Source organism: Asterias amurensis, chromosome 9 (genome assembly GCF_032118995.1).
Source record: "Asterias amurensis chromosome 9, ASM3211899v1".
Classification (NCBI taxonomy): Eukaryota; Metazoa; Echinodermata; class Asteroidea; order Forcipulatida; family Asteriidae; genus Asterias; species Asterias amurensis.
In genome coordinates this window covers 3,920,334-3,934,749 of record NC_092656.1, presented here as the reverse complement: position 1 = coordinate 3,934,749, position 14,416 = coordinate 3,920,334, and the positions used below count along the sequence as shown (strand labels likewise).

The 14,416-nt window shown below is 39.8% G+C and overlaps 1 protein-coding gene across 2 annotated transcripts in view; it reads left to right on the top strand.

Annotated features, from left to right (window-relative positions):
• Positions 1-9,937, top strand: part of LOC139941722 (repulsive guidance molecule A-like) — a 39,832-nt gene extending 29,895 nt beyond the window's left edge. For both annotated transcript variants that reach the window (XM_071938336.1, XM_071938335.1), the window contains one exon: positions 5,666-9,937. In XM_071938336.1, the coding sequence (XP_071794437.1) occupies positions 5,666-6,373 (708 nt within the window). In that variant the 3' untranslated portion in view covers positions 6,374-9,937. The remainder of the gene's footprint in view (positions 1-5,665) is intronic.
• The last annotated feature ends 4,479 nt before the right edge of the window (positions 9,938-14,416 follow it).

The following is a 14,416-nucleotide window of genomic DNA, read 5'->3' as shown; positions in this document are numbered from 1 at the left end:
AAACTCCTTCTTGAAACCACAGCATTGTCATGATGCAGCCCTGTAATATACTTGTCTAAAAAGGGTGTTTTTGAAAAGTATATTATAGCACAGACTCCTTCTTGATACACACAGCATTATGCAGCCCTGTTTAGAAAAGTATATTATTACATAAACTATTTCTTGAAACACACAGCATTTTCATTATGCAGCTACTGCTAGCCCTGTTTTAGAAAAGAATATTATTCATAGCGCAGACTCCTTATGCGGATCGATGAACTTAAAGCCCCCTGCCCTTGCTTATTTTACAACACACACCCTTGACTGGACGGGAGGAGTAAATTGAGTGTGAAAATGAGAAAATCTTCGATGACTCAGATCTCCTCACAAGATCTGAATTCAGTTTTAATGATATTGTTGTTCGTAAATGGGGTTGACCATGGAGGTGCGATCTTTGCCAAGGCGTATCGATGGGTTCTTCTTTCGCTGTGGTGGGTCCATGGTGGGTCTAATTTCCATTCCTGCACGGCTAACCATAGAGTGGGCTAACCAACCATGGTCTAACCTTTTGGATCAACCTAACCTTTATAATAGTTAAACAGTCCAAACTGTATAGGTAATCTGGGTTAGGGTTTTGAACACCAGGGTTTTGTTTCATTGTTGAGAAAGAACAAGATTGATGATGAAAAAACAAGGTACAACAATTCCATGTTCATCGAAAATGTGTTATTTTTATGTATATTTTTTGCTGCCATATTTTTCAAACAATAAGGTTTCGGAATGAAACAGCAGCAAACTATTACAAATGCACCATTCAGGTCTACTAGTTTTTGAACTGCATAAGTAATCTGGGTTGGGTTTTTTCATTGTTCAGTAAGAAACACACAACATTTAGAAGGGATATCAAGTGCGTATCCATCAAAATGTGTTGTTGTTGTTGATGATGTATTATTAAAAGAATAAAGGTTCCCAATGAAACAGCAGCAAACTATGCACAATTCAAGCAGACTGGTACTATAGTTCAACAACCATAATAAGGGTTTAGTCCAGTTGGTGACCCCGTGGATGGCTTGCCACCGTCGCTCGTTCCGCTATCCACCCTGTCATCACCTGCATCAGTCCCCCACATGTATTTTGCCCACCTAATCCACCCAATTCCATAGCCGGACCAAGGACTTTCAACGGGTTAAACCATGGGTTAAACTGCCCACTGGACCCCGCATTGTTGTACGGCCGAACTCTACAGCCCTGCCGAAATTGCCACAAAATCCCCCCCTTGTTCGGCCAGTAGGCAAACAACTATCCATTCTAAGCCGGTCGATCTAAAAACCAGTTGACAATCCTGAGCCCCCTTTGTCCGCCCAGCCATCAGCTTGAGTGTTTTCTTTTAATTCCCCTCAACCCAATTTGCAGGCTTTTGCCCTGTTCTGAAACTGTGTTCTTTATTGTTGTCCGCCATTGTTAATCCGCAGTGCCCACTGGAGTTTCTGGATTCCGTTGTATAGTGCGCCTTTGTAGCGACATGCACAAACAAGGCACAATAAGTTTTTCCCAGAAGCATTTTATTGGCTAAGATCAGGGGGTTAAGGCAGTTACTTAAGTTAAATTAAGTTTCTAAATTCATGTTGGTTAACTTAATACACGATCTTTACCACAACAGTTGCAGTTGCAGATAACCGTTCACTCGTGCCTCGCTCTTAACATCTTAAACAACATTATTTAATGCTTTCAAGTGTAAACATTTTTGAAAGAAGTTATCAAGTTTTGGAGAAAAAAAAATTAAAACATGGTTCAGTTCTGCGCGTTTGGTGGCATACTTGGCGCCTAAAGACAAAATTACCACAAATTCCCGAGCTGTGTATATATAACTGTTTTTCATTTAAAGTGAAAGTACTTTTGTCTTTAAAATGATTTCCTCGACTCGAACCTACAACACCGATACGTACGTGGACGTCCATAATATAATCATGGCCCAGGGTAGCCTGGGTCTTGTGAGTCACTGCACCACTGGCGATAAAATCCAACCCACATACATTCCCAAGCTAGCGCTGCAGCATTAACATTTAACCCACGGCAAACCTTTTGGAAGGCGTCGTGGTTACCATTGATTCGCCGAGAACTGATTATTAATTTAATGAAATTTTGCGATAAAATCTCCTGGAAACACACAACACTGCACTTCTTTCACTGGAGGCCTCAGTCCAATTTCCATCTCTACTGGTGAATAAGTACTGCTGAACTTTGACATCTGTTTGGGGGATCGATCTTTTTCTACATCGGCCTACTTATGAAGAATCTCGCTATTACAATTATTGCCGTTACATTTACAATAAGTTTTGATTAGAGTTGCTTTGCATGATTGACGCAAAACACGTTGTATCCCCTGACAGGAAGTCAATTTCGTCAAGGTTGTTGGTGTCATCTTGCCATGATCCCAATTTATGCACAAAATAAAAACTCTTTGAAAACTTGGACTCTAATGGCCACCGAAGTTGCAAGAGAATAATAAAAGAAAGCACAAATTAGTTTGCACAAATTAGTGTGCTTACAGATGCCTAAAAAATACATTCAAAGACTGCATGCCTGAAGCCTCTTAATATTTGAGTAAGAAGTGACTTCTTTCTCAAAAACTCTGTAACTACAGAGGGAGCCGTTTCTCACAATGTTTTATAATATAAACAGCTCTCCATTTCTCGTTACCAAAAATAAGTTTTATGCTAAAAATATTCGGGTAATTTTTAATACAAATAGAGTGTCCAGTGCCTTTTAAAGATCAGTTGGCGACACATAACGAAGTTTAAAACGAAATGGCTTTCTACTTCTTTTCAAATGTTAAACCCCTTTTGTCCGAATTGAATTGACCATTGATTAATATCTCAAACCTATTAAGTACGTAATTGGGTCATGCAACAATCATTTCCGAAACTGTTATTGAATTTATCGATAAATCAATACTTGCTGTCATCTCAATTCGTTCTGTTGTAGAAACCAGTGCCGATCACGCACAAACACTTGGTCATTTTCTTCACGTTGACGTCCTGAAAAATCGAACTGTATTTATATATAACCCAGTCAAACATCAATAAACCAACAGGAACTTTATACTTCACAGCTCTAATGGCAGGGATGGTGCGGTCCACAAATATGTTTATTTTACGGTGTTTTTGTCTCTGTGGTTAACTTCGAACTGGGGCTCAATTCAAGCGTCATTTTCATGCTATTTGCACCCTCAAAGGTCTTCTAAAGTTCATAATCGTCTGCACGTTATAACATAGCTCAACACTCATGTAACATTTTTAACAAAACCGATTTGATTTTTTTGTTTTCCCTCCCGTTTACTTGGCAAGCAGGGCAAGCCTAGCTGTATTTACCGCATTTGAGTCCCGCTGCCTTTTCCCGCTAGCACCACGCACCTCCTTTGTTACCAGCCCTGGTTTGGTGTGGCAAGGCCAGTGCCGTCCAAGCCTCATTTTTCGCTTGGCTGGCCTGCAATTTTTAGCTGAATATCCTGTTTAACGCTCAACTGAGCAGACTCGGTCAGGACTAACCCAGTCCCCAGATATAATTTGCAGTGTTGTAAGATGCCAGGATGTCTTAATACACAATTTATGCCTGCATGCCGTGGATGAAAAGCTGCATGGCTTAAGTATGGAACTGTGCCCCAAGCAAAGGATTATTCACTTAAATTCTATGCTTTCGCTAGTGGTCAAAATGGCCGCCAAATTCCGCAACTCATACGTAGTGTTATTATCACAATGAATATTCCACAACAATTCAACTCAGTATGATAAATGCTATGTTATATTGAACAGATTGTGTATATTGTACATAGTTATTCAGACATTGCACGCATGAAAGGTGTTCTGATATTCTACTTCAGAGGTTGAAAAGGGTACAAAAAAACCAATTATATGCAGTGCTTTGCGTGTCAATGCAATCGCGTAACAATACATACATTGGAAGGCGGCTTTTGTGCTTGCAGCCTGTACAGTAGCCTACATCATAACACATGTTCGTGTGTAATGTAAAACCGTCTTATGTCGTCTTCAACAACAAAAGCATTGCCATCTTCCATGTTTACTTTGCCTCGTCGACAATAAAGCTGGTTGTACGAAGACGCAAATCAGGGATGTAATGAGCAAAGCTGAGCGAGCTTGCTTGCTGACTGTGTTTCTTTTGTGATTTGCACAGGAATCATATCTCACGTGCTATTTATGCATTTTGTCAAATTATTCTAGTTTTACCAATGAAGTATCCATCTATCTAGTTACCAATGTAATCACAAGTATGTATATATATCAATTATTATAGTAACCAATGAAAACACAGTGACGTCACGGTGAGTCTTATCGCATTTAAGCACAGTCTTGGGTGGAAAGGAATCATGAACAAAGATCAAACTAATTAACTGATCAAGATTGTGTTGAGCATTTGCAGAATGGTATTGTGTTTTGCAGATTTAGTATATAACAGTTGCTAAAAAATAGCTTAATTATTATTAAGAATTTATAACAAAATCAACGATTGGTGGCATGCCAAGCTCCTTAAAGCTATTATACACTTTCGGTAAACAGTATTGTCCAAGTCCCACACTTCGTGTATCACAACTTATATATAAAACAACAAACCTGTGAAAATTTTGGCTCAATCGGTTATCGGAGTCGGGAGAAAAAAAACGGGAAAACCCACTCTTTTTTCCGCGCGTTTCGCCTTGTCATGACATGTATTTAAAATAAATCCGTAATTCTCGTTAACGAGAATTTATATTGTTTTACCGTTTTCTCAAAAAGTAAAGCATTTCATTGACTAATATTTCAAGGGAAGTCTTTCACCATTACCTTCTGTAAACCCTGTAAATTATTTGTAAATATCTGAATTTTTTTTGTTTTTTTCTGTACCGAAAGGGTCCAATGGCTTTTAAAAATATATATATGTAAACCGGGTGAAGCCATTGCACGAATTGCAAATAATATTATGTGACCCGTAAATAAATGGTGACCTAAATTGAAAACCGAGCTTATTCTTAGCAGCCTTTTGATGTGTTGTCTTGGTTTACCAACGCTGATTTGCAGACATGTCAAGGACACCGTTGGTTCATTCTTAAATTCTTTTAACAGAAATATTGAGCTTTGTTACCATTATTGAATTTACCTTTTGGAGATGCAATTTACGTTCCAACTGTATTATCTGTAGTTATTGCAATTGGCCGCTGCGCATTTATAGAATTATTTAACTGGTATGGATTTAACATTTGATCTGATGGTATAGGAGTGTTTGTTATTGAATAAGGATTAGGTAAACGATCTTCATAATGAATTTCCACTTATACAATATTCCCCCGTTCAGCCCAGGCCCTTCTGCCCAAGCCATTGATGTTTGCCGCCATTTACTGCATTTAATTACCATCGCGCCTTCCTCCACACACCGTTATTATGGACTCGTCATAATATAGCGGCGGCGTGCCAGCAGATGCTCATTACATAAATTACACACTGCATTTACACTTGGGACCAAACGCAATTACTTTAGCCCTGAGAAGATGAAGTCATCCTCATTTCCCTTATTACCGTGCCAAAGTATTCGGCCCTTCTATATTATGCGGTTTATTTATTATAAAGCCTTGATAAAACACCATTTTCAATTTTGCCAATAACCTTAACGGTGATTGTCGTTTGTATTTTCACAGTTGTCCGTGATCATCAAGGGACACGAGGAGTGCGCCGAGCGTAAGTTGTACCTCGCCCAGACCGGTAACCTCCCGGGAGCCTTCGTGGACGGCACACGGAGTACAGGACCCCGGGGCATGGGAGTGTACGTTTCGGAGATTGTACCCGAGAAACACGTGGAGATTCACATCAGGTACATTGGTACCGTGATCATCATCCGACAAATCGGTGAATATTTGCTCTTCTCTGTCAGGATGCCGGAAGAGATTATCAAGAGGCAAGGACCCGAGGATCTTCAGCTCTGCGTCCGGGGTTGTCCCGGCCGCGAGAAGATCGACTATGTGGAGTTTTTAAAACAGACTAAAGACGTGGACAAGGAGAAGTTACAGAGAGCCATCGAAAAGTGTCGCCAGACCAACGTCATTGACGTGTACCTTGACTCGTGTGTGTTTGATCTGCTGACTACCAGCGACGACAACTTCACCAATGCTGCTGAGAGTGCATTGCGAGATATCTCAAGGCTGCAGCCCAACGCATCACTCTCCCTCCACAACAGAACTAGTGTGTTTGAAGACAGTGAAATATTGGCTGTTTTACCGGCAAGACGGAATGGTGGTTCACCACCAAGAACGCTCAGCTCTATGGCGGTTCACACACACTTTGCAATAGTATTACTGACTCTTTGGGCGTCGCATCGGCTAGCTACAACGTGTAACCACGTCATATAGTATGCTACTTAAAAATGTGTTAAAAATATTATATTATTTTGCAAGACTATTGATATATATATTGTATATAGGAAGTGTACATAACTATACAGATTTAAAAATGCTAGCTACATTGTACCACCGTTTATAATTATTGCTAAAGATGTACATATTAATGGTGACGAGAAATACTATATGAACTGGAGTGTATTTACTTTTTATTTTGCTGTAATTATCAACAGAAGAGACTGTATTACCGCAAATAACGAACGATGGTATCACCGTGTGTTACTGGTGATGGAGATTTTTGAGAAATTCTCTGCTAAAATTGTCTGTGTGATTTAGGGAAATGTTTGAAACAAATTGTGAAAAATAAATGTCCCGGGTCATATAATTATTTGGGTTGCTTTAGAATGTCTATATACCATGCCTGGTATGGTGCGAAAGACAATGTTCCCACACCTTAACCAGTATTTTCTACTTGTGCTGATTGCTGCAGTACACCACCCCCCCCCCCCCAAAAAAAAAAAAACCACCTCGAAAGAATAGTCCAATTACTCAAGACCATGCAACACGCCCACAAACAGATCGAGCATCAAATGAGCTTCTACAGAATCGGTTATGAAACTCCACCGCTACGTTGTTGTCTAAATAATACCAGATTCAACGGGAGACTTTCTGGGACGATGGAAATTCACCCGGTAAGTCTGCTGCCACCTAGCGTTGGAAAGTCTCCTTTTATTGTGATACCTTTTGTTTTGATCTTCTGTTTAACCCAGGGACCACGTTCCATTTCCTGGTGTCGTCGCATATCAAATCTACCACACATAAGCTGCGTAAGGGTACAGCTCAGCTAGTGTTTTGTACTGTGGGGGTGCAGCAAAATGCTACAACTTTTGTTACTCAATATTAATATTCAGTGTGAACAATTTTTTTTGCTTTACAAAATTGATGGACGAAATCGTTCTCTGGATTGGGGTTGTGGGATGCCATTTTTGCGGGGGGGGGGGGGCTTCAAACATCTTCCTAAATCAACTGACATTAATGTGAATCTTGCTGTAGAGTGAGATTTTATGAAGGCGCTTTAAGTCATTTTGTATTTTAAATTAAATTGATTCTTCCTGTATTGTGTTTACTTATTCGACAAATTCTTCATTGAATCATTTTGAGCCGAACTGTATTCATTACGTGGTGCAGCATTGAACGGTTTAGCAAAACCTGTTCCTGTTAAGTTACAATTTTTTTTTAAATGTAGTCCTATCTTAAGGACACTGGACACCCTTGGTAATTACTTATACTTGGTAACGAGCAATGGAGAGCTGTTGATATTATAACACCCGTATTAGAAACGCCCCTCCCGCCGGAAGAAATGTAGTTTTTGAGAAAGAGGCAAATTCTCGGTTTTTTCTTTCTTCTTTTTCCTTTTTTCAATATTCTCTTGAAACTTCGATGACAAATTGAGTCCAAATGTTCACAGATTTGTTATTTATGCATATTGGGATACACCAAGTGAGAATAGAATACTGGTTTTTGACAATTATTATCAAACGTGTCCATTGCCTTAAAGTTACGTATTACTTCTTGTACTCAAGATATAAAATACTGGTCCCATAACATGGGGGGAAATGTACAGATGACATTGTTCAGCATAAATGCACATCGGACAAAAACGGAATTCGCTGATTTTGTCAGGGTTATAAAGAGGTGCTTTACTCTTCCGTCGAGACTTGGGCTTCAAAACATTTTTTTTCTTATCAATTACTCGTCTCTAATTATTTAAAATCTTATATGAATTATAATTTATTATACTATGTGCTAATTGTTCTTCCTTTTTTTATACCATAATGCTCAATTTTATTTTGATACCCAGTCACAGTGCGAGACAATGTGTTTTTGTTCATTGTGGAAGTCAGCAATTTGACATTTACCAGAACTTTATTATGTGTGTCATGTTCTCAGAATGTGGAAAACTTCTTGTTCAAAGGTACATACTTTCCAATGTTGATATTTTGTCATTTTGCTTGCATGTACAGTCGGCTCTCATAATTATAAGATAACCGGGACGCTATTTTTTTTTTCAAACGACGTTGTAATGATTTGGTAAAAGAGCATGCCAATGTCATCGTGACGTAATCTGACGGCAAGAGCTAATCACAGCGGCAGGGAAAGAAAATATTGCAATGTCGTTTGGGGAAAAAAATCGCAACCGGGACTGGCCAAAAAATTACTTCGTTTTAACAGGAACATCGTTATATAAGAGAACAGCAAAGTATAGACACTAGGCAGAAATGAGATACAGGACTTCTGAATGGGACGAGTGTATGCTGAGAAGGGGGATTAAATGAACCTGAACCAAACTATACGCTTGTGGTTAGGTTTTGAGTTGGGACTTTTCGTTTTGTAATAACGTTGAACTTCCCCATCGGTGAACATTGTTTTTATTTCTCACTCGTTTTAATGGTTCAAACAAGTTTTAAAATTCAAAGAATGCATTTCATTTAAAAGAACACAAGCAAATTCCGGAGAGCTTTGTGTTGGGATTAATTACTGTACATGAACACTCGTAAAATTAACCAAATGATGCATCCGTCACATTATCATTGTGTCACTTGGAACATCAACAAAGCCTGAGCCTGAGATATCTTGTACCGTCCTTTGGTTTTGATAGAGCAAAACTAACTGAGAAGTGCATAGCAATTGGACACTCCAAATAAAATCAATTTCCAACAGTATTTTTGTTACTTTATTTTTTACTTAATCGCTTAATGAGGTCAAATTTGGCGCTGAGAAATTGTAATTTTGGCTCAGGAGCTTTAACAGCGCCCCAAGTGGTCAGTGAAAGAAACCCTCAAGTTACTGAGAGTTGTGCGTTACCATTGTTTGATTTCAGCGATTACGGCGAATGCAAGTGATCCTTTCATGGGGTTTTAACAGGAAAGGTTGTTTCGGTTTCATATCGGATATTCAGGAGGGAAGGAGAACCATCGCTCAGATGTATGGACATGTTTCATTCAACTTTAATTTAAGTTTTTGTCTCGAAGGTGATCAAACATTATCACTTTGTTGAGGGTCGATTTCACAAATCACTTGGATTTATCTAAAGATAACGTGTCGGCGTGTCATGTTGTGATATCACACTTTGCTAAGCAATTAAGACTAGTTTGCAGATAAGATCAGTCTTTAGCTTGGTTTGGAAATCTAGCACAGCAGGTCTTCTGTAATCAAAATGCAGCTCTCGAAGAAAGTTTCACGGGATATAGTTATCGAGTTCCATCCACGAATAATAAATTACAGAACTTCCTATGACGAAGTACATGTATTGAGTAAAATGGTTTAAGTTACCCCCAAAGTTTTCACGTACTAAAAATGAATGCACGTATCGTGTGTTTGAGAGTGTGACTGGGTTTCAGTTTAATATACTATATAATGTTAAAATATGCGTCAAATTTAAACGGATGTAGGCTAAACACGTAACATTATAAAGTATGACAGCTTTTACCTGTGGCGTTATTAGTCATGTTTGCTGAAATCGCTGATTTTGCAGTTTCTGAAGAAAATAAATAAATTTTGAAGTAAAAAAATTAACATGTTTGTGTTCAATTTATTGTGGACATTTTTATTTCAAATGGTATTATTATGTACTACATAGCCTTTAAGATTCTATTTGGTGCTCAATGGGGCGTATGTACTCTCTTAATGTATGGAGTGAAAGATTCACTCTCTTGTCCGAGGGTGCATTTTTTTGCTCTTTTGAGAGTGAATATATCTGTGTCGCTCCTTTTTGAGTGAAATTGGAACGAACTTTACTCTTAATTGAGTTGAAAGTACATGTACCCGTCTTTCACTCTAAAAAGAGCTGCCGCCATGTGGCTCTTTGCAAGAGACGTATGGCTGACAAGCGAGTGGTTTTTTCACTCTTTTAGATCCCGCTATTGTGTATTGATTGTGTGCTTTGGATCTCCGGAATGTTTTAGAGGATTTTAAAGGGGGTATAGGCCTGGAGCTTCCTTTTTGATAGGGCAAGGACACCAAGGTAGTTTATTCTTGGTAAAGGGCACCTTAATGAGAAAATTGTGTTCTACTGGAACATTTCAAGGGGCACCAAGGCAATGCCCAGTGTTGCCTCCGTTGCCTCTGTGAAATATCAGGCCTGATGGGGGTACTTCCGTACGAAAGGAAAATAGTGTATTCATTATGGGGAGATTGGAGGATACCCAAGGCCTGTATGCTTCATTTTTTGAAAGGGCAAGGGCAGGGAGGCAATGTTCTCCTTGGCAAATGGGCAACCTATCTTTTTTAATGTAAAAGAGTGAAAAAGCACTCTTTGAAGAGCCATATGAAGGACAACTCTTTTTCGAGTGGTCTTCCACTCTTTTAGACTGAAGTTTGCATCTTTTTGAGTGATTTTTCACTCTGTCCTGGAATAAAACCCCTCTAAAAGAGTGAAATTACCACCACTCTTTTTGAAGAGCCATATGAGGGACAGCTCGAAATGTAAAGAGTGGTGTTTTTTACATTTTTTTAAAATTAAGAGAGATAAGGAAAGGTCACCAAGGCAATCGCCTTCATTGCCTCTACGAAGTATTAGGCCCAATACCCTCTGCCCAAAATTTTAGCCATAGGACTTGGTAAAAGGGTTTAAAAACTGGGTGTCCAAATTGTTTACTTACAATACATTTACAACATCAAGTAAAAGACGTATAAAACAGGGTGTCCTTAAAGGCACTGGACACTATTGGTAATTACTCAAAATAATTATTAGCATAAAACCTTACTTGGTGAAGAGTGTTGGGGAGAGGTTGATGGTACAAAACATTGTGAGAAACGGCTCCCTCTGAAGTGACATAGTTTTTGAGAAAAGTAATTTTCCACGAATTTTATTTCGAGACCTCAGATTTAGAACTTGAGGCCTCGAAATCAACCATCTAAACACACACAACTTCGTGTGGCAAGGGTTTTTTCTTCTTTCATTATTATCTCGCAACTTCGACGACCAATTGAGCTCAAATTTTCACAGGTTTGTTATTTTATGCATATGTTGAGAGACACCAAGTTAGAACACTGGTCTATGAGGTCGTTCACACGCCGTACTAAAGTTGGTCTAAGTCCACTTAGACCGGTTCGGGTTCAACTTTTGTGCGTGTGAACGCAAATAAAGTTAGACCGGATCGGGTTTAAACCCCAAAACTTAAACCGTCCAGCGAGGCGGTCTAAGTCTAAACCGGTTCGGGTTTATCTTTTAACACTGCGTGTGGACAGAATGACATCCGGTTTTAACTCACAACGGACGACCCATTGTGTGGTTCAATGCACACGCCCGGGACCCGGAGTATTTGTATACGGTTTCTGTTGCCTCTGATGCTGAAAAGCACCGAGTATTTATATTACTTTCTTGCCGCTTACCGAGTTGGCGAAACCCTCTCGATCGGTGTATGCAGTTTAACACAGGCCCACGCCCATGATTTATTAAATTCTGAAACAAATTATATTTTCCAAGCTTTTTTTGTTGAGTGTCCTACAATAAATTGAAACTGCTTTTCATGCGTATACTACGAGTGCAGCGAAGAAGCATTTTTGTAATGTTTCTCACATGTACAGCGCTGCCATCCCATAGTGATCACTCTCTGATATCCCATAGTTATCCATCACCGATCCCGTGGATGTGCCTTTCTATTACTTTCAATCTTGGAGAATGAACTGCAGTGGGCGCGAGGCTGTGTGTAGGGGAAATTCCCTACGCCAGCAATATCACCACGTTGTTGGGAAGTTGGGAAAATACTGCAAAGTACATGTATTTACGTAACTTGCACGTGTGTAGTTGTGTTTATGAACGAATCAGAATAAAAATCGCGGCACCAGCTTTTGAGAGATCGCAACTTCCAATCGATTGAAGTACAAACTAAAAGTATTTATTAAATCGGAAACAGTGGTATAAAACAAAACACAAAAATGAAACGTGTTCTGTTTCATGGAATATGGACAATATTTTGGTGAGTTTTCTCGGCGGTTTGTATCAATATTTTGTTTGTTTAAAAAAACAATTTCGAGTCGTGTTCATGTTTGTTTTAAGTGCCCATATCCTCCTAACGGTAAAACTGTTACCGCGTTCGATTGAGCCATTTGTATCCAATAATTATGCCCTGTCTGATCATCCAGGGCATGGGACACTCAGTATCTCGGCATACTCGGTGCGTGAATCTGATGAACAAAACCGGATGTTAGAGCAACGGGTCGCGTCTACTTTGACCTCTTAAAACCGAAGATAAACCGGATCGGGTTTAACTCTGTGCTGTCTGAACGCAATGGGTTTTTATTTTTACGACCACCCCCCGCTGCTCGTAAAAGTTAGACCGGTTCGGGTCTAAGTTAGCACGCTGTCTGAACATACCCTATAATTACCAATAGTGTCCAGTGTCTTTAATTTAAAGCGGTTTCAATAAAGACCCTACTTCTTTGAAGTTCAATGTGTACAGTTTGCCATAAATATGTGGGGACAGAATCTACGGGGAACAGAATCTCTGATCCTGCCACAACTGAACTGTCAAACTGACGCACAATCCGAGGATCCTTTTCCCCCTTTATTTTAAACCAGTCTTGGTCAGCAGCCTGACCCAGAAATGGGTGATACCCCTGGGTCAATCCTGACAGGGGACTTTTTAGAGTGCAAGATCACTTGGGGAAGAGGGAGACAATGTTATAGGGTGCGTTCGTTTAGCTTCCCTGGGTCGACCCCGGTGTGTGACGGTTTTTTTTTCCAGGACGAACGTGGGTAATTATCCGCACACGTTAGTCCTAGAAAAAAAAACCGTCACACACCGGGGTCGACCCAGGAAGCTAAACGAACGCACCCTATATAGGCCTACAAAGTACATACCTCCATGATCGTGCCAACAAAAAATTGCCCTTTCAAGTACCAATTAGCAGACCGCCCTCCCCACCCCTATGCACGAGATAGCAGAATCAAATGTATGCGGCCTACAACTGGATAGATAGAGAAATCGCCCTATATTGAGTGTGAGCTCTAGGGATAAGTCTTGCATTGCCAGTTTATGGCCGTGTCCGAATTAGCTGCTACGGCTACGGCTAGATTTACGCGTCATCATGCATTGAAGTATAAGACTTCCTTAGCAACACACTCAGCAACAGCCGTAGCCGTAGCCGCCAATTCTGATACGGTCTAACACTCGTTCATGTAGGGTTTTTTTTTGACGAAGTTTTAAAAGGGCTCCCTCTTTTGACATTGTTTGTGGGAGGTGGGTGTAGAGGAATGAAAGGATATAAACGTCAATGAACAGTGGCGTAACCAGAGGGGGGGCGGCGCCCCCCCCCCCCCCCGCTCAGAACCCTTGCCCCCCCCCTCTTGCCCCCCCCCCCCAATATGAAATCAGAGATAAGTATATTCTTATAAGCCTTATATATAAATCGTTTAAGGCTGCATAAAATGCTGCCGTAAAACGGAAAAATTTTATTCATTATCAGTAGGCCCTATGTGGACTATAACATGAAAAATGCGTGGAAACGCGCGCGCGATCGTATTGGCGGTAAATGTTTGTTGTGGTTTTGCGGTTACAGAGAGTGCAGGATGTGACAAAGTTCTGTTAAATACGTGGTGGTCTGAACGCAGACCAATAGCTCCGTAAAGACAAAGTCAGATCATGGAGGTAGAAATTTCTACCTCCATGGTCAGATGCACTACAGAGAAATTTACTACAGCACAAAAATGGCCAGCGAAAAAGGTTGCTTAGACCATTTCTTCTCCTTTGAAGCAAGCGGTGCAATTGAGAGGTAGGCCTATTATTTTTAAATATCCGTTTCGTAACTAAAATGTGATTATTAAACACTCACAATTTCGATCCTGTATTTTTGGCTTACACTTGTTACAATAAGGCCGAGTAAAAAAAGAAACATGTTTAGTGTCTGGGTTTCTCAAAAATAAGGAATGAGGAGGGGCTTTTTATTTTTTATTTCAAGATGGTCGCCATGAATGTCAAATATCAACTGGTTTTTTTTTCTGCTGCTGAAATACACAAAACATTAATGAAACAGTTTGGTCAAGGCATTCAG